Genomic DNA, 21,083 nt, shown 5'->3' with positions numbered 1-21,083 from the left:
CATCAGAGACATAGTAGAGCTTGTAAAATTTACAATGCGAATCCTACTCAGAACAGTGCTTTTACATATATTTTTCTTTTTTTTTTCTTTTTACATTCTTCTAGACAGCATTTTGAATATCAATTCAAGTTTCAAGTTCTCTAAGGCATTGACACTCTTGAAAAAAGGGGTGATTATGAAAATATTTTAATTACTCGAAGAGGATATTCGACTTATACTTGTCAGTCACCAAATTTCAGTATGTTAATGCCTGTTAGGTTGAGTACTTGGTTGGCTGCTACTTGCTGTCTGTCGTAGGTAATTTTTATCAAACCAGTAAATGCCATAGCATGCATGTACAGGTGATGCCATCTGGATAATATTTCTTTACAGAATTGCAGAGGAATCTGTTTCAAATGTTTACAAAAAATAACAGACAGAAAGAATTTTCGATTTAAACCCAGACTCAAAAGAAGTTAAACTGTTTTTTTGAACAATAACTAGCCTCAGCTATCAGTAAAATAGTTCAGTGAAGTCTGATATCTCTGATTTCTTCCCCTAATTGTTAATAATTGAAAGATGTGATGGTCTGACAAAAAGCATCATTGTATTTTATTTTGTTTAAGTAGCCAGTTTTGCCCAACTCACTGTCAGAACTGCTTTTACTAGTTTTTCACTGTTGGCAATTTAATCTTGCTTGAGTTTGTTATACATGAACATGGCATTCATAGAAAACCTATGACACTGTGCCCTATTATGGCCTCACCAATAAGTACATATCAGAATTTAGTTATCAAAACTGTGTAGTGCATGGAACAGTGTTTTTCTAAGGCAATAAACAGACAGATAACTGCATTATTGGATTTCTTACAGCAATGCTATTGTTCTCCTTGCTGCAATATATTTAGATCATGATAGAAAATTGTTGCAGTGCAGGTGTGCATGCCATAGCACTGTATTTCATGAAAGATGAAAGATAGTGCAATCCCAGCAGCTGCATGCTTTGCCGATTCTTTGATTGTCTTATTTTTCCCTCTCTCCCTCTGTATGCTGTACTAACATGATTGGGTATTTCAGTCTTTTTCAGTTTATTATTTGGGAGGGTGTCTTTTTCCTGCACTCTGTAATTAAGCCAGGATTCCTACAAAAGTGGAATCACATTAAGTTTATATTGGACTCAGTGGTGTGTAGAATGAGGCTTCAGTTTTCCAATGATGTGGATCTTTTTTTTTTTTTTTTTTTTTTTTTTGGGGGGGGGGGTTACTAAATCTTCCAAATTTTTGTATAGCCAGCACTTTTGTATGGAAGTGTTACATCATTTTAATAAAATTACTACCTCAAATAAGCAATTGTATTCTTAAATACAAAAAGAAATTCAAGAAATGTTCAAATCCAAAGGCTTAGTTAAACAAAAAAAGTGGTCTTAAAAATGGGTGTTATTAGATTTATCTTTGAGTTTGGAACTTGGTAAAATAAGGTCAGTAGGAGATGGAAGTCTGTCCATGTTTCATGGAATACCTGGAAAACATGTTTATTTATGACAGTTTTGTGTCCAAATAATGAGCAGACACTTGTTTTTTATATGTATGGTTAATTGGGTTTAAAGATGCATGTTCAAATTATTGACGCTAAATCTGACCAAATGCCACCATTATGTTCAAATGGTATTACTTTAAGAAATACCACAGGGTTTTGTTTCATTATTTTCCAAAATAACGATATTTCCTTATATATTTCCTGCTTATTTTGTGTGCTTAATGGACTGAAGGAGAATGAAGGAAATTTATGGCCAAAAATTTAAAGAAAGTGCAGTTTTAAATCCTTTTTCTGCTGCCCTGAAGATTAATTTTGGTCAGCTTTTTTGCATGTGGGTTTTATTTCTGTTTAAAAAACTGTTTATAAAAATTATAATTTTTATACATTACAGGACTTTACTCTCACTTCAGATGTATCTTTAAAGAATAAGGCTTATTACCATGATTTTACCAATTTCATTTCTCTACTTAAAAAGTGACACAAATGGATATGACTCACAATTGCCATTGTGAAAAAAATGTGCTGTTTACAAATCTAATGGTCAATCTCACCAGACTTCATACCCTTTGTTTTTCATCCATTTAAACATTATCAAATTTTGAAATAGATGTTTGCAAGCAGAGCTTGGTCTCTGCAGAGAAAAGCTTACAGAATTCCTAGCAATTAGTAAGCAACCATGAAGGACAAAATCATGCCCCTGAGCTGAAATTAAATTCCATTTCCATATCACACAACTGTCTTTGATTTTATACGATGTATTTCCATGATTAAACAGACTGTGATTTTCAAAACTTTTATTTCTAAACCTTATGTTTTAAATATATAATTTTTCTGCATGAAGGTGTCAATCAAACCGCCCTTGGTTGAAATTGTTTTTACTACCAAATTTGAATGGATGAAACCCTAGTGATTACAGCACCTGTCATCAAACTGTACATTCAAACATCCTTACTTAAACTAGCTTGATTACCAGTGACAATAACAAAAACAGTCTGGATGTCAAAAATATGGCAAAAAGGCATTTAATCATGTAAACAGACTAACAATTTGTGTAAAGGCTATAGAGAAACAATAGAATACAAAAAGGAAAGAGGGAGGGAAAAAATAACTGCATATAATTCCCATCTAGTAGGAGTAGAAGTGGGAATTGTTATTGATTGATAAGTTGAGTGGGAATGAAAGGTAGAAGACTGTAATGGAATCTGGCATTGTTCATTTAAACTGCCTGAATTGACTGAAAAACATACCAGTTCTTTAGATTTTCATGCTTGATAGCCTCTTTGTTCCACTTGATCTTCTGCACAGGTGTTTGTTTGCAAGTAGCTGGCATTTATTTTTAATTTGTTATTGCTCAGTAGTATTACAAAAAGTTAAATGAGCCTTAACTTGATATCACGGAAGATGTTGACACACGTAATGAAAAATGGATAATATTTTGGTCTTTTTTATTTATTTTTTCTATGGATTTTTTCAATAAGATATATGATTGGACATAATATGTATATTCTATTTTAATGGGGATGACTGTTTTGTGAAGAAGATTAATAAAACATGAATGATGCAGTATATTAGCACGGTTGCAATATTAATTGCTGAACAACAAACACAATATATTAGATATTTTATCCAAACTCTCTTAAATAGAAAGCAAATTGTAAGAACACCCAAATATTTTTACATATATGATTTGACACTATGTGCATTATGTTTTCATGCCCCCATGTGCCAACTTTGTATATTTAAGCACCATGTTAACCCCCTCTCTTTCTCTCTCTCTCTCTCTCTCTTACACATACACACACACACACACACACACACACACACACACACACACACACAGATATTACCAATGTCTTTATTAGACAATTGCCTAAGAAATATGTTTGCATGCCTTCACACATTAAGATAAAATCAATTATGAAATAAGGGGGTCACACAGACATCATGTTCCTTTGATGTCCTCTTCAGTCTATCATGGGACAACACAGTTGTTTCACTGAGAAATGATTATGATGATAGAATTTATTGATTTACTCCTTTAAATATGATGAAAGGAAGTGAAACCTCTACATTTTCATCTGTTAGTGTGGAGGAATATTCAGTTAAAGAAATGTAAAGATTAGAGAACTATCCTCCTTCCTTCTCATTGTGAAATGATGCTATTATCACCTCATTTACCTACTGGTACATGGAGGATACTGTATTTTTTAGGAATCTTTTTTTTTTTTTTTTTTTTTTTTGTATGGTTGATTGCCATATATCATAACTGTTAAATGGCTTAGCACTTAGTTCTCAGATTATTGATTTAACTTGACTCTAAGTGTTAAATTGATAGCAAAAGTAAGAGAGATACTCAACCCTCAAATTCTGTAATATACTATAAGATTATCAGTTGACATGTTATAGAACTTTCATAGTCTGCATATGTAGTGGACATTAAGGGGTTCTGTTTTTTATTTATTTGTTGACGACATTTTGGTAACATAAAAATATCTTTTCCTAAGAAGCAGGGCTTTCCTCAAGATTGTGGTAACAGCTAGTCGAAATGGGCACATCTAATAATCTAGATACTTCAAAATGCCTTCTGGGAATTTAACAGGCAAATTTCAAATCAAGTGGTCATATCAGCAAAATTTTGTATATGCCTTCTGGCCGTCTGAGGAAACTTGCTGTTCAGATGATGGCTAGACTGAGCTCTCTGGAGAAATACTTGTATGGAAAGTTTTCCCCTGATTTAAAGCTATGTTTTGTTTGGAAACTAGCTAGTTTGAGCACAGGCCTTGTGCATGCTTGATTTACTCTTTGGAAACCAACAGTGCTGCTTTGATTTGGTAATTTGTTTTATTTTACTACCAAAATAAAAGAGTGGATTGCAGATTCTGAATACAAAAAAGGGTGTGAATTATGGTAATCATCATATTATTTTATTATGAGAAACATGAATACATAATATTGTGATTGAACTGAAATTTAGATCCATAACAAAAAGCTCCTAAATTATTTAGTCCAGTTAATCACATCCTGCAGTGATGGAAAATTGTAAAATGAGATCTTAATTAGAGTAATTTAAATATTTCAAATTGGAATTTATGGATTTGTAACTTAAGACTTAGATTACTAACATGAAAAGTGAGTGTTTTGTTACTCAAAATCAAGTAATGTATTTTCAGAGGTTGATGAAGTTTGGGAATCATATTCCATTATCCTTTTAACTTCTTTTTAAAGTCTAAATTATGGTATTTATTTCATGAAAATGTCCTGTCCATTTACAATGATATTACTTTCAAAATAAGGTTCTATTGTATGAGTACTGACTGCTTTTAATTCATAATGAAATTTTATGAAACCCAGTTGGCTTTCTGAAGAGAAATTGAGATAAATTATGAAATATGTAGCAACTGTGTAGGAGGCCCAAGTTTCCAGGTTGCAAATTGCAATCAAAAGTGCCCTGCAAGTATGAGATTCCAACCCGTTTTTATAATAGTATATAGCCTAGGCTACCTTTAAATGCTGGGTCAAGTTGTGCTGCTTTAAGGGCAATGAAAACAATTTATGTACAGCTTTGTCTATCTTGACTGATCAGAGAAACTTCCAGTCCAATAAAAAATGTTTAATGAAAGATCAGTTAATAATGTATCCTGGAATATATCTCTATTGATCACCATTTACTGCAAAATTGATTACCATGAAACTGAGACTGTTTATGTCCTGAACGCCATTCTTTTAATTATATCTTGTTGTTATGGTTATGCCGAGAAGACCTTAATATAATGTACTCTTCCTTTTGGTGACACTGACGACATTACACTCGTCATTACTCCCAAATTACTGTTGGCATTATTGCAGAGAATGCCACATCAGTTTCTGGTTCTTGGGACATGCTATGCATGTAATGGCACTTAAGTGGAATGATCAAGTGAAAATACTTGTAGGCAGAGGCAGTTAGGTATAGAGAATCAGTGACAGCAATATGGTAGATGATGCTGCCTGAGATGAACTATCTAGTATTTCATTAACAACTGTGACTTCATGTGTTTTATTGCCAGTTACCAAGCATATGCTGCTTCAACCTGTTGCTTTAATATGTCTGCACATAGAAAATTTCAGTAGCTGGTAATATACCTGTTATTTGCTTGAACAGGAAACCTTGTAGCCCGCATATAGAACACATTGCATGCTAATTGTACCAACATCCACTGAGAAGGTGGCTAATCACTATTATGTATGTGGACATATGCCAGTGATAAAACTAGAAACAGCTATGTTCAGCAGTTTCTTTTAGTTCCTTTAGATAGAGCAGTAGTGTGTTTTCTTCTGGCTATCTCCGTACATGAAGGTCATGATTGTGTTCTCAGTTGATATACGGCATACCAGTTCCAGCCCACTCTCATTGTGGAGCAGCTGTGATTGGATAATTGGCTAAAATATTGGCCAATCCAGTGGAGGTACCAGTGAAGCATGCCAGAGAGGATAAATGTTGCAGGCACAATCCTTACAGCAGAGCAAACGTGGAAGTTGGACACTTGTTCATCAGTAGCCTCAGGCAATGTTCTTTAAAAAAGTAAAGAAAGGGTCATCAGAACATGCAATGTTATTGTCACAAGTTGAAAAGCGCAGTGGTTGGAATTGCCAGTGAAAAGAAGACAGTTTTATGTTAGTTAAACATTGGCATGCAAGTTGGGCAAGCTCTATGATCCTATAATTTCAGAAAAATTTCAAGACCAAGAGAATATATGTTTTAAAAAAAGCAGCACGTATGGACTCGGAAACTTTAAACAAAGTGGCAAATGTGAATGCCAACGTCATAATGTACAATCTCAGCATGGTAGATATAAATGAAATGATTTCAGCACTTCACCCGCCAAATTCAACACTCTTGAGGGAAAATGTATCAGGCAACACCACAGCTGACCAGCACTTTGAACAGGTTCCCTTTACAACCGCTGGATTGGTATTATCAGCCACTGGATTCTTGGAAAACTTTGTTTCCTTACTGGCTTTACTTCATATCAGACGGCCTTTATGTGCTTTCCACTACCTGCTGATCAATTTGGCTGTGGCTGACCTTCTAGTTGCCACCCTGGCAATGATTGGAACAGTCATCTACATCTACACTGCTCTTAACCTTACAAATACCCATCCTGCAATCTGTGCTGCCAGGGTGTTCTTGGAAGTGTCTTATTTGTCTCTATTAGCACCACTCTTAGCCACATCCGCTTTAGTTGTCAACCAGTACATCGCAGTGATCAAACCACTGGAATACGGCCGCATCGTGACTGACAAGAGAATTAATTATTGTATATTGGGATCTTGGTTGGTTGTCTTTGGTGTGATTGTTCTTATCCATGGGATAGCATATCCATATGCACTGTACCAGGAGTTGCCAAATATATCTGCCTGCGACATGTATGAAGGCATCTATAGCCAAATTGTATCGTACTCTTATGCCACAATACTCATAGCCATCAGTTGTGGGGTGAGTGTGATTTATGTCATCATGTATAGAGAAATCAAAAAACAAATGAAATACAATAAACGACAAACTCAGAGTCACATGAGTAACTCCTCTGATTCTAAACCAAGCCGGCAGCCAGCAGCCAAACTGGATGCAACTATTGCTATTCTCTTTGCAACTATCTTTATTTTCTGGTTTCCTGGAATAGCAGATGCATTAGTGATAATTCATGTGAAGAACAATAACCCAACAATAAAAATTTTTCATCAGATATGTAGCCTTGTCTTCTTTGCCAACAGTCTCTGTGACCCTGTCATCTATGGCGTGCGTCTGGGGGATGTGCGTGAGGGATATCGTAAATTATTGAGCAGGGTGTGTCCGACCCGAGTGAAGAGATTTCCTGGAGGCAGTTTATTGGTGAAAGATGGCAGTCTTAATAATAAGCAATTGAAACTAGTGGGTCATAGCCAGACAAGTACGGATGGAACAGCAGTATAAATGTCTTGATGGATAATAGATGTCTGTAATAATCTGCTGTGCATCAGACGGTTTGCTTCAGTGTTTTTTTTTCCTTAAAGCATTTGAACATTTCTAATTGGCAGATAATTCTTGGCAGGATATTAGTGGCCGGATTGGATCAATCTCATGTTTTTCTTTGGATTGAAGATCTCAAGGTATTTTCCATTGATAAACCTAGATATATAGGTTTGATTGTAAGGAAGATGCTACATTTTTTTTTATCATGAATATATTTGTTGTGCATTACAATTCATCACTTGTAATCTCAAGAGGTCCATTTTTATTCTGTGTTGCTGATGTCGTACTTGATATTGTTTGTTTTGGATCAGTGTTTAGTACAGTGAGTACTGAGTATTACAATATTTATGATGTGAATAGCTATTTACGCCAAAGTCATTATATATAAATAACAGTTACTGTTCTCAGAAAGGTTGCAACACTTGTCATATGTTTTTTGCCAAGTGTATTTCACACTGAATTAGGTTTATATTGAAAGATATCAAAATTTATTAAATGTGAAATACGCAAATAAATTATTGTTTTAATTGTAATGTTTTATTTGTAAATAATGTTCTCTGAGATTGTGTAGAGAAAAAACAAAAAATAATGTTAATCATGCTATACTGTAATTACACAGTGTAAATTTCGTAATGATAGCTTAAATTATGGATACACTGTTGGTTAAGTCATTCAGCTGTACCTGTATGATATAGGTATTTTTCATTGCTACCATCTTTGTTATCGGGATAGTACCAGGATAGGTCTTGAAATCTAAGTTTTTGTTTGCTTTGTCTGTCTATCACTTTGTATGGGTGTATTCTTCCTTTTTCTGCCATAATCATTGAACAGGTATATGTACCATAACAAAGTGTATGTAAGCAAAAATACTTCGGATTTTGTTTTGCAAATTTCTTTCAGTTGTTTACATTTCTGCATTTTATATAAAAATTTTAAAGGTTTTATACGTGTGTTTTGCATGCTATGGTTGACAGGTCGGTTAAAAGCACAGGAGGCTAATTCCAGTCAGATTATTAGTAGAAATGTATAAAAGAAAGGTCAAGAAATTGCAGGATTTTGTAGCAAAACCAGGTATGTGCCTAGTTCTCATAGATGGACACTCCTGAGTGTCCTCCGTATTGGGTTTATCTTGTGAAGTGTATGTGAGACAGGAAGAGGAGAAATAATGTCATAGAAATAAAGTCATAGAAATAATGCAACAAGACTTATTTTCCATTTGAAGAAACAAGATAACTTCCCAGAAGCACAAATGAATTATGGGTAGTGAAGGACAGGGTAAATCTAAAAAAATATTCTAAAACATGTTTTTGGAGGCAAAATTTGCTGCTGAACACAAATCTGACAATTATTTATTTCTACAATATTTATTTATGTCAGTAAATTGTCAATTTTCAAAATGCAGACAAAAAAGCCTACCTAGAGTTCCATCAACAACTAAAGCACTGTAATGTGTGCCAAGTGTTTATGTTTTACAAGTTGTAGAATCAATTTCTGATAATATTATTGTGATTGGTACATTTGGGAGTCGGTTCATATACCATGAGTGCTGGCAGTTTACTGACAAGCTATACTGAAAAGCCATACTCTTAGATAAAAGAGATAATGATCCACCTCAAACATCTTGGTCAGTCAAAATGAGAAGTGCTAAGAGCTCTCAACATCTTTTGGATGGGATTTACAATTTGACCCCAAAAAAGCAATCCATAAAAAAGTATTTAATCTTACAGAGGTCCATCAAATTTTACGAAATTTGCTGGACTTAAAACTTCAGTCTGTGTACGATTATTTCCCAGTTATCTTGGTTGCCCCCCCCCCCCCCTCCCCAGCATTGGAGGCACACTTGCATATGGTACACAAAATTTTCAATTACTGGAACACATTTTCTTTGGAGATTTCTCTGATTTTTGCTGCGATTTCTGGCTTGAGTTCACTAATTAATCATTTGAGGGTTGTTCTTCAAAACATTCTTTGTCATGTTAACATTTAACTCCTTTACCGTCATATATATATATATATATATATACCATCCATCATGCACTATTCATGTACGTCATGTACTATAACACAGCTTCAGAAGTTCTCTGAATGTATTATTATCCACTATTATTCTTTTGAGAATGTTCTTCTCAAAGAGAGGATGGATATTCTTGGAGATCCAGACATTGGATATTTCCTTGGCAACTAATTTGCAAGTCTCAGTTTGTGATAATGATTATTTCCCCAGCTTTATACATGTAGAACAAAGGTACATCGTACATCCTTTTTAAATAGTTTTAAGATATTTTGGTTGTTTGAGGTTATAATCATGTTGCATTTTTCTTATAATTCACATTTACAGAACTCGAGACATTTTTATCTCTCCTTGTTACTGAGATTCTTGTGACCGAAATTCTGATTCTTCTGTCGAGCTTAGCAATGAACTATCAGCACACAAGGTATACCAAATTCAATTTGAAATAGAACAATGGCGGTGCTAACATAAGGGTATTGGGTTTTACAATGCTAAAAACATAAGAAAAGGCATATAACAAACCATGGTGGCTTCAATTGTCAGTGATGAGACTCTTGTTAGGGTTTTTTGTCTGCCATTTTGAAAATTGCCATTTTACCAACCTAAATTATTGTTCGGAAAATAGTTGTCAGATGTGTGTTTGGTATCAATTTCTGCCATAAAAACACCTGTAAAACCTTGATCTAAATTCTACATTACAAGAGGTACTAAAGTCTATATCTATCCATATGTACCTGCAAGGGAAAGGGAATTCTGTCAACCAGAACATTGTCCATGCATCATCCTAAAATGGGTCTTAAACTAAATGATGACCTAATGTAGATTTAGTTTGGAATCAAGCAAACGTCTGGAAATATGAGATCATGCTATTCTGAAATTAATTTTTATCGCATATCTAACATAATTGAAAATTGACAGATAATTGCTCCATGAGAAGTATCACAGGTAAAGCATCCGAGGAGCATGTTTAGAATACAGTTGTAAATTCTCTTTATTATTTTTTGTCGTTGTTGTTTGTTTCCTGTATGTTTGATAATATTTTTGTCACCATTTCATTGGTTATTATCTATCGTAACCAAAGGTCGTGGTACTTTTTTTACCATCATCTAATGCAAGAGGCAAATCAATCCATTTGTCCAAATAAAAAAAATCCATATTTGAACATACATTTTATTTGACAGCCCTGTTGAAAGATCCTTCTATTGAACAATGCCAATAAAAGAAAGCATATATCTCAAACCGGTCTTCAAACTAGCAATAAAGTACCCAGTAGCATTTCTCAGTCTGTAGATAACATTGTTATAGGCTCTAACCTTTCTTATCCCAGTGTCCCTGGTTAGAGCAGCAGGTAAAATACTAGGCTGATATTCACTTTAGATACACATGAGCTGGTGAGATGACATCAAAGACTTAATATCCTATAAACTTCCATTGACCCTTCCATGCTTAAAGTGGTAGGGATAAGGGAAGCTGTATACAAGAAGGTGAACTTCTAAATATGTCTGCAAAGCAGAAAAAAAGCTGTTTAATTTTTTTTTACAAGGAACTGAGAAATGTTCTTGTTTTCATTGTAAAATGTGTTCTGGAGATCACTGTAAAACGTGCTCTGGAAAAATGAGGGCTCTTGGTCACCATTGTATTTCCTATTGTTGGAAGTCCTAGCTTTCACCTTCCCATGGGGGAGGGGAGGGTCAGAAGAACCGTTTTGCTGGAAAAAGGCCCCCTCTGGATAAAATTTTATCTAGGTACACAAAGGTTTCATGGTTAAAGGGTCAATTTTTTAGAAAAAGAACGCCCCTTTTGAAATTGCTGGCTACGGGCCTGCCTTCCAGTATGGCTACTTAATTTTTTTGTCTTATAACTACATTAAAACACCTACAAAATTACAATCAGAATGAAATTGTTACATAAGATGATAACTGTGGCTTGTAGAGCATTGTGCACTCCTGTCCTGAGTGCAGTTCTATTTTAAGAATCCAATGTGTGCATTGAATTATTAAATACCTTTGCAGATCCAATTTGCGTGATGTTCATGATGCACATAATTGTCATCTTTTTGTTGATGAAAACAGTATTTATGTCACAATATATGCAATGAATTCTTGTTATACATTTCCAATGCACATGGGTGTCTGTGATTATTATTGAAGAGTCTTAGCATAATTGTAAAAAAAAAAAAAAACATCATTTTCAAAACTTCTTTAGGAATTTCTTCTTCATGCCATAATTTCTTGCTTTTAGTTAGAAAGTAAATAATTAATGGGGGATTATAAACTCCAACTTGCTCCCAGTGCCAGTCATTGCAGGGTAATTTTGTGAATAAATAAAAGATATGCTGTTATCCAATTTTTCAATGACATAATTGAACCCAAGCAGACAGTTATTTCCTCAGTTGTGCATATTGTATAAAAACTGAAAGTCTTCCTTTCTCTTATAATTAAATAGATAAAACTACAAAGGCTGATTTAGGACCTTTGGTATTGTCTTATTTTCTACTTTTTTTGTGAATTGATTTGAAATAATTTGTTTCGTTGAAATTATTCCACAATACCGGCAAAAGTGGAGCTAAATTGCAGATGATCATACCAGCTGAATTGTTACTGTTTTTTAGCAGTACATAAAACCACAAATATTATCATTGTGGTACTTTTTAGTTCTGTATTGGTTTGAACTCTTCTAATCACTTAAGTATATATTTCACTTCATTTTATCAATATTGGTATCTTTGTTGAGTTACCGCAACATAACTTTTGCTTTAGCTAATTAGCTAACTGGCTCAACCCCAAAGCACATGTAGTTTGGCCAAACACAGTGAATGAAAAATGCAAAAAAAAAACATTTTATCATCAATTTAAGATCAGACACTTAAATAGGGAATAGAAACCAAAAATTCCATCAGCTGAATATGAGATACTTTTTATCCCTTGGCAGAAATGTTAAATCTCAGCGAGAGCCCAGGTTGTCATCAGCCTAATTGTAATTGTTAAATAAATTGTATTGAATATGATCCAGTAGTAGACTGTTATTGTAATTGATGAAAATGTAATAAGAATTTGCACATGTCGTGTTAAGAAGAACTGCTGAGAGCAATTCAATCAGACTAGGAGGTAAGAAGAAGACGTTCAACGGCATGAGAAATGCACAGGTTGCGTGCTGCTACCACTGCATATAAAACATACTACTGATTTGACGCAGCTTCTTTACAACAGGATAAGATGCTTTTTTTTCTCTTGTTTACTTTATTGAATTGTATCATTCTTCCAGGTAATTACAGCTGAACAAATGATCAGGCTGTAATTAGTGTCTCAAAGGGACTCCTCAAGGAAGAGTTTGAGAAACACACTACCACCTCCATGTAAAAATCAATGCCTAGATTTGTTATTACAGGGTAACCAATCCTTTTTCAAACAAAGTGGCATATTTTCAAGTCACTGTATTATTCTGGCACTGAATCAAGTTTAAAACTCAGATAGCTGTGCTGTAATGTTTTATCAAATTAATTGTAAAATTGATATGTTGTGCAAAAATGAGGTGCAGTTGTTTGTCAGGAAGGTGGATTGTCTTTAAATATTGAAGTTTTATTGAGGAAATAAAAAAGAAAAGATTTCCACCATCAGAAATTTTAGAAAGACCAAGTGCTTGTAGATAAAAGGCTGTACTGATTGGAATTTTGGCAGAAAAATTATAGTTGAAGTTTGGGAGTAGCCAGCCATTACCCTATAGCTACATGTTTCAAGTGAGTTACAAAATATGCCTTGATTACATTTTTCAGTTTGTATGTATATTTCATTTTGAGCATTCATATTATTATTGGAAAAGGATGCTACGTGACTCCTGAGAAGTATGTGTAGGCTATCAAATAATATAACAGTTTAAGATAAAGATACCACAAATGACCTCTTTCATTGATAAACTAGTCTCATTCTATGCATCACTGAGTCATATAAACTGAATAATGATAGTATTTTAAATTTTGCCTCAAAATTCCATGAACTGTCACATTAGGTTGTCTTCAGTTGTAAAAAAGAAATGAACTAAAAATTAAATGTGGCCCTCATCACACACACACACAAACACACATACACACACACTAATACACATATAAGTTTAGTGTTAAACTTGGGACGGGCTGTTTGTCTCCCTTGGACAAAATCTTCCCAAGTTCTTTCATTTATAGTTTTTAATTTTATTCAGTAAAACAAGAGTGAAGACCTTTTTTTTTTTCCTCTTAGGTACATCTTGCGTGAGGAAGTGATAGTGTACCTTTTTTTTTCAAGATCACAAAGCCAGACTGCTGCAGGACATTGTATAAATTTTTAATCAAGGGGTTTTAAACAACTGCACTGCAAGCACAAGGAAGTAGGATGTAGACGGCTGTCTTGCCAAATGTAAATGTGAACTTTGCCAAATATTCATCCTCTTTTGTTGTCCAACTATTATATATATATATATATGCTGACTACTGAAGGATCATTTATCTCTGTATATGTAATTTTGGAGAAAATGGGCTGATTTAATGCTTCTAGTACCATTACCTTAACTTTTGTGTATGATTGCTACTAATTAAGTTGCTCAATTAGTTGCAATTGATATAAGGTTTATTTGCACATGAGAGAACCATCTGGTTTATGCAAACCAAGTCATTCATCATCTTAAATATTTTAGATTATTTTGAGATCTATCAATTTGTAGTATCATTAAACTTAATTGTATATAATTGGCACTGCATTTAATTCCATAAGACACCTCTCTCTCTCTCTCTCTCTCTCTCTCTCTCTCTCTCTCTCTCTCTCTCTCTCTCGTAGGAATTTTTTTCTTTGTGATGTGCTTTTTAATTAGTTTGAGTTGGTAATTGTCAATAGACCGAAACACAAGAATTGGTAGAACTCTTCTCCATTGGTGCTGTCTGTGATTGATTGCCGAATTACATCAAGGCAAGTAAATTGTAAGAAAAACAAAGCTGATGATATTTGTTTAGGTTGTATCGATGAATTGATGACTACACATATGGAGATGGCATTGAGTCTCATATTGTGCATTATTGTTTTGGGGCTTATTGTACATTTGTTATACCGCTAGTCCATTAATTTGAGCCTAGAAAAAACATGGTTTCATTTTATTGTAGTTGGTTTTACTAAAAATAAAGATTCATGTTAATTTTTTCTGACACTGTATATAACTGCTGTACAGTAAAATAAAAATAGAAACTCTTTTGTTAGCATAATATACTGTAAGCACTTTTTTCCATTGTATATTTGATACACTGTAGGTGCCATAGGATACCATAGAATACTGCACAATACTGAAAAATTCCATAAATACCAGAAAATACCATAGAACGCTGTAATAACTACAGTATACATGAAAGTTTTTTTTTTAATTTCTTGAGTCTATATTACTCTATCCTAGAGGCAAGCTGACTGTTAAAATAAATTCCACTTAAAAATTTACACTCACAGTGGAAAAACTGGCTTGAATTAGCCAGAGACATATCTGTGAATATCTAGTGAAAAAAATCAATCAGTCATCAATTCGTGGCCCTTATAGAGGGTAGTTCACCGTACCACCCACTCACCATTCAATAACTCAACTGACAAAATGCCACATCAGCACATGCCCTAATGGCAGTGATCAACTGGTCAACTCACTCACGCTCACATGACTGTCATGACAACTGCTCAGGCAGTAATACTCTATATATCTACATATATTTTTATCTTAGACTGGGAAAGCTAAGGGCAAGTTTGTTATTTCAGTAGCCTCATTGGTCAATATTTGTGATCCTCTTTAGAAAAATGTAATTTAAGATCCAGGGAATAAGAAGTCAATTATTCAAAACCACCAGAATCAAAGTAAATAAATTCTGCTGGACCTGGGTTTTAACACAATTTTCTGTTAGTTAATGTCCTTGTGGTGTTTAAATCTGTGTTGGAGCACGGCTTTTGGTTTTCTTGTAAAATCACATTTGCAGTTCAGTTTTAACCTCTTAACTACACCATATTCTATCTCAACAGACGTCTTATTATTTTTAGCCATAGATGTGATCAGCTGTATGTAACCAAGATTCTCTATGAGAAAGGTCCCCTATTCCCAAAAATGAAGAAAATTGCTATAAAATCCTATAAGTTTTTTCCCCTTAAATCTGGGGTTTGCCATGATGAAAGTCCACTATTTCGAAAGCAGAGGTTCAATATTCTGAAAAAGTATTAGGACATTCCTTTATTACAATAACTAGGTCAATTTGCCATATCACAATTGGCAAGATGTTGCTTGTACCCAGTAAGGCTGTGCTTATACATGCATTGTAGGGGAAAATGGATTTATTGACTACTCTACTGAAATTCGAAAGTTGGCCCTCATAACCTAAGTGCGTCCCTGGTTTCCGCATATGCACAGTGCTTCAAATTATACTTCCAATTCGTCAAGCTCACTCATCACTCACGTGGTGGAAAATGGTGAAACTAATTGCCAGGAAAAGAGTTTTATTATAGATTACACCTACAGTTTATTACGAGAACTTTGCTACCAAAATTTTAAGATGGTAGCACTTTGCCCCAGTTTCACAGTTTCTAGAAGCATCTGTTCTCGCATTTTATCATAGTGAACATTTGTCACAGCAGACCTACATCATATACAAGTGCACCCACATAGATGGCCAATGTAACCACATTCTCATGCACGTTGCCACTGTAAAGTTACACACCATCCCTACAGATTATATGCTTAGGTGTTTAGACATCAGAATTACAGTCTGCGGAGATATGGCTCTAAGTTTAGTTGTTCCAACTGGACTGTGAATGCTCCTTAGATTATGAAGTGATACCTTTTCACACTATGTTAATATGAATTGCTGGGATTGTCTGAAATGTGAAAGTATGCCTCACCTTAAAGGAGCATTCAGTTTGCAGTGTCAGGGTTGATATCTCTGAAAGGTGGGAATGGGGGAGGTGTAGGGGAGGTGCCAATCATTGAGTCATTTGCCTATAGGAGATGATAGGTGCTAGCCCTCCTACCTGGTTTTGCAGCTGTTTTGAGGTTAAGATAATCACACAACCTTCTCAAAAATCTTCACTTACCCGTATTTACCTGGCTCCCTCCTTACCTATACAACAGTGCCCTTGCACAGCCTTTCCTCCAGCCATACTACACATTTAGTTATCATCTGTTTTACAATATGTATAAAACATAGTGCATGTAACAGATCTTTCAAAACAGAGTTGAATCTGGTGTTTTTTCACCTCGTGCCAACTATTATGCAGATTTCAAAGGATTGCATTTTTGTCTCATATAATCTTGCACATCTACTTTAAGAAGGGTCATAAATTTTCTTGTTCACGAGTCATGTCTTGTGTCCACACCTTTTCCTTTTGATGATGGTGATTGATCAGTAAGCAAAAAACAGTATGGTTATTGATTACTGTGAGTATACCGAAAGGGATAGGTTAAGAGCACATTAACTGATTTATATCAGTAGATAAATAGATATTGAAATAGATTAGCAAAATTATTTTATTAGACTGATACTATATTATGATTACAATATGGTTTATGAAGAAGAAATATTTGCATGCCTGCAGTTGGGATTCCACACCCACACATGGGGGTAGCCAAATCTTTTATGTTGAATTAGTTCTGGTGTTCCAGCTGTGAGATTTAAAAGCTTTACACTTAATAGGTTTTGAAACCTCAGACTTGTATTGAATTTACTGAGAATTTTATTGAATTTACTGGGTAAAAGATGCAATCCAGTATGTGGGTGTCTTAACCATGTGTGATCTGAAAAAAGTGCATGAATCCATCTATTTGCAGCTATATATATATGTGTGTACATTTCAAAGTATTCATGAGTTTCCTTAACATAATTAGTTTCATTCACCCCATAATATAGTACGTTGTAAATATTTTTTTTCTTGTCTCTGGTTTATTAATAAATGAAGGGGGCATTCTGCTGTAGGTATTCAAGGCAGTTTCAAGTAGTCTCATTACCTAGAAATGGTGATGGCTGGGCCGCTGATTTCTTCATTTTCTATTAATTGCCCCTTGGGTGCTATGTGCACAGGAACTGTTAATGAAGACATTTTTCACTTAAAGCTTGTAAATGTTCATTAAACCTGGAATGAAACAAATCTTCACATAATAATGAAGCAGGTTTATCAACTTCTAGTAATGATGAAATATGCCAGATGATTCTGCCTTTCTCTTTCTCTTCCTTTCCCTTTCCTGACCTGAGCCAAGTCAAACAGTATTTGCATCATCAATGACTTTATACTGAAACACACTTGGAATGGAAATAAGTATAGGTTTTATTTGCGCATTGATGACACCAAGGAACTGGCAGAGAAGATTTTTCAATTTATAAAAACATGCTGGTAGACCTAGAAGGAATATTGACTTTGAATTAAAATATAGACAAAGGGATTAAATGAGTAAATATGTAACCTCAGAGATCCTGTGTCTGTCCTTATCTTTGAGGACATGGATTAAGGTATAATAAAGGAGTTTAGTGCTTGATGTCTTATGAGGTGCTGGGCACATTAAAGACTGAAATAATATCCTTTCTCTCTTTGAACCTTTTCCTGTGAAGTCTCTGTATGTGGGAAGTGTATTAGCCATAAATCATTGATATTTTTTCAGTAACTGTAGTTTCATAAAATTCCTATTAGTGTTCTCCCCAGGTGGTATCACCAACGGAGCTGAAATAGTAATGATGAACCATCTTTCTTTGTTTACAAGATATCAGTGTCTTTTGGAATGAAAATTTTGACATTTTGAGATTGGAACCTTAGACTCTGTAATCTGGAATTTAGTGTCATTTCCTCATTAAGTAAGTTTGGTGTATTTGATTTTTATTGCGTAAGTCATAATCTATATGTTGGCTGACTGATTTGTGAGCCAATTTAAAAGTGATTTGATCCCTTGTTATGATTATAGTTTTATAGAAATAGGTGCCTTTGACATTCGCAATTTCTTGTTTGCTGTACTCACTATTGACAGACCCTGACTCAAATTGTTACATGAACACAACATCATAGCTAAATACTTTGTGAAGGGTATGTCTGAAAGGTGGAGAGAGAAAAGAGAGAGAACAATTTAGATATTACCTAAATTAAGACATTGAAAACACTGGGTTTGTATTTGAGCAATTCTACTATTATATGACTGTACTTGATAGGTAAAGGGCACAAAGTGCATGTTATACATCTATACACATTGTATGAAACTAAATTTAATTTTCCTGGAAAATTTCATTTTTTCCTTGATCACCCAAGTATTCCATGGCCAAAACTGTTGACAGTTTTTAGTATGCATTTCTAATTTTTTGTCACCCACATAATAGAGCTGGAGACTCATGGTGATATATTTTATTTGTAACAATAAAAATGTAGATTTAGATCCAAAGATGGATTTATACATCATATTTTTCTTAAGGATTAGGGATATGAATTACCTTGTTGACAAAGGGGAAAATTGTTCAAATTTCCAGGATTCCAGAGATTGTATAGCCCAAAGGTTTGCTCAAAACAAATAAGATTCTGTGACATAAAAGATATAATCTAGCAATTACAACAAAGTAAAAAGTAGAGATAGCCACCTTTTATGTATTAGGTCATATTAATCACATGTGTTTGTGGCAATATGTACACAAAAGGAGTTCTAACTGTTTCTTAAGAGTTTAACAGTGATGAGAGTGAGCTGCATGCAGTGGCTGCTGGAACTGATTGATTTACGTGGGCACATAATGCATTGATGGATTGTTTTATTAATGTAGGTGGGCCCTAATTACAGATAATAAAAGCTGTGCAGTGGTAAAATTACATTACGCAAGTCTTGATTGACTCTGTTATAAAGTTTTGCCTGGATATGAAAGACACAGACAATGAGTTGTTTTTTTGTTTGTTTGTTTTTTTTTGTTTTTTTTTAATTTTTAGTGGTGCATGTAACATCACTTGATATTTCAATCCAGAAGTTTTTCTGGATGAAATTTCACAATTGCCTATAATGTACACACTTACTAATCATTGAAGACATAATACTTGCACCATTGTGAGCAATCTATATCCCATTTACACTACAGTTGCAAAAATGCACATTTCTATAATTCAAATTTTTCATGAGGAATTCGATTCGGTATTGCGTTCACACTCGTGAATCCCACGTTGAAAATTTCAGGTTTAACTTTCTGTTTTGAACACTCGCGCATGCGCTGCACAGGAAAACTCAAATACCAACAAAAATGTGTGACGGCAAATGCAACTCAAAAGACATTCCAGCATTCTTGGGAAGTATATGGCAAAATAAGTTATTCTTCTTATGTTGTAGTGAGTGGTGACCTCCAAATATGTTTGGTGCAATCACTTAAGTAATAAACAAGCATTCATAGATACCCGCACTTATCTGCACACATGCGCAGTAAGATCTGTACAGGTGTCGATTCCGGTAAGTTATTCGAATCGCTGAAGAAAATCCAGCTCGCTAGCAGGATTTTGAAAATCCGCTTTACAAAAATCCTCACACGTTCAGACTAATACAGTTATTCGAATCGGGACCTAATTCGCTATTTATTCGAATAAATGACTGTAGTGTGAATGGGGTACTAGAGGCCATCTGTGGAAGTAAGTGACCTTTGTGCTTTGCATATTCTACATTCCTTGACCTTGACCTCTAGCATTGGTTTCAATATCCTTGGTAACTCCTTGAGAAGCATCAATAGCATCATATTTAGAGGTCTGTGTTTGAACCTGGCAAATCTTTTCAGATTGGGAGAGAATAATATTTGTCTGGCAACCTTCTCTATACATACTCTTGATACTTGTTTGTATGTTAAAATTAAGTTGCATAACTTTTGAAGATGATCAACTTTAGTACCTGGCATGTAGAATCAGGCCATCTAGACAGATTAGCCGTTTGCGAACTCATACCTAGATTTGTGAAAAGGAATGCCCAAATTAATGACTCAAGCTAGATTTCATAACATGAATGTAAATTAGCAGCCACGTGCATCACGCACAACAAAACACGAACTGCAAGTCCACTTACCTACCTGTTCGCTACATTTCATTTGTGACGAGATTGTCAAGAGCACAAGTGTTAATTGCAGTGTGGATACTAGATGATAGGAATACATTAGTTTGATTTTAGACTTTTTATATGTTCTTGTATAATTAATAAAGCAAATCCATAAAAACATATTTTTTAGTTGATAGAAACGATCTCTGAATCTCTGAAGGCTCTAACATACTGCTTTTCGTATCCTCCGCCATTGAAAAGTCTTGTGTTAAATAAAGGAAGCCCTATATGTACAGCCAGAGACACCGATGAATTTGACCAAATTTTCCATGCTTATGGATGCTGTGGTTACTAAGTTTACGTTCGTGCACTGAAATTGTGGCTCGAGTCGTTAATTTGGGCACTTGTGTTCCCAATATTATGTGGTTCATGATAGCAAACAGCAATTATCATTTATGGGGCTTTAGGATGGTTATCCCTGAAGAAACCATGAGACACGTCGGATAATCACTACTAGAGTTGAACGGACAGATATTTGCCTATATTGAAATAATGAAT

General features: G+C 34.5%; 2 protein-coding genes across 4 annotated transcripts in view; both read left to right on the top strand.

Annotated features, from left to right (window-relative positions):
* LOC106160790 (transcription termination factor 2) overlaps nucleotides 1–21,083 on the top strand; it is a 91,692-nt gene that overhangs the window by 62,635 nt on the left and 7,974 nt on the right. The window lies entirely within an intron of this gene.
* Nucleotides 1,247–9,535, top strand: LOC147764446 (adrenocorticotropic hormone receptor-like). The gene has a single exon (XM_086998840.1). It carries the CDS (start codon nucleotides 6,272–6,274, stop codon nucleotides 7,466–7,468), a length of 1,197 nt encoding a protein of 398 aa, XP_086854966.1. The 5' UTR covers nucleotides 1,247–6,271; the 3' UTR covers nucleotides 7,469–9,535.

The sequence above is a fragment of the Lingula anatina genome, chromosome 1 (genome assembly GCF_051362555.1).
Source record: "Lingula anatina isolate TDL-2025a chromosome 1, LinAna3.0, whole genome shotgun sequence".
Taxonomy (NCBI): domain Eukaryota; kingdom Metazoa; phylum Brachiopoda; class Lingulata; order Lingulida; family Lingulidae; genus Lingula; species Lingula anatina.
Note: the sequence above shows the minus strand (reverse complement) of the source record. Positions and strands in the feature narration are given on the sequence as shown.

Coding starts and splice junctions, on each gene's coding strand:
- LOC147764446 (XM_086998840.1), top strand. CDS start 6,272: ATGGACTCGGAAACTTTAAACAAAGTGGCAAATGTGAATGCCAACGTC.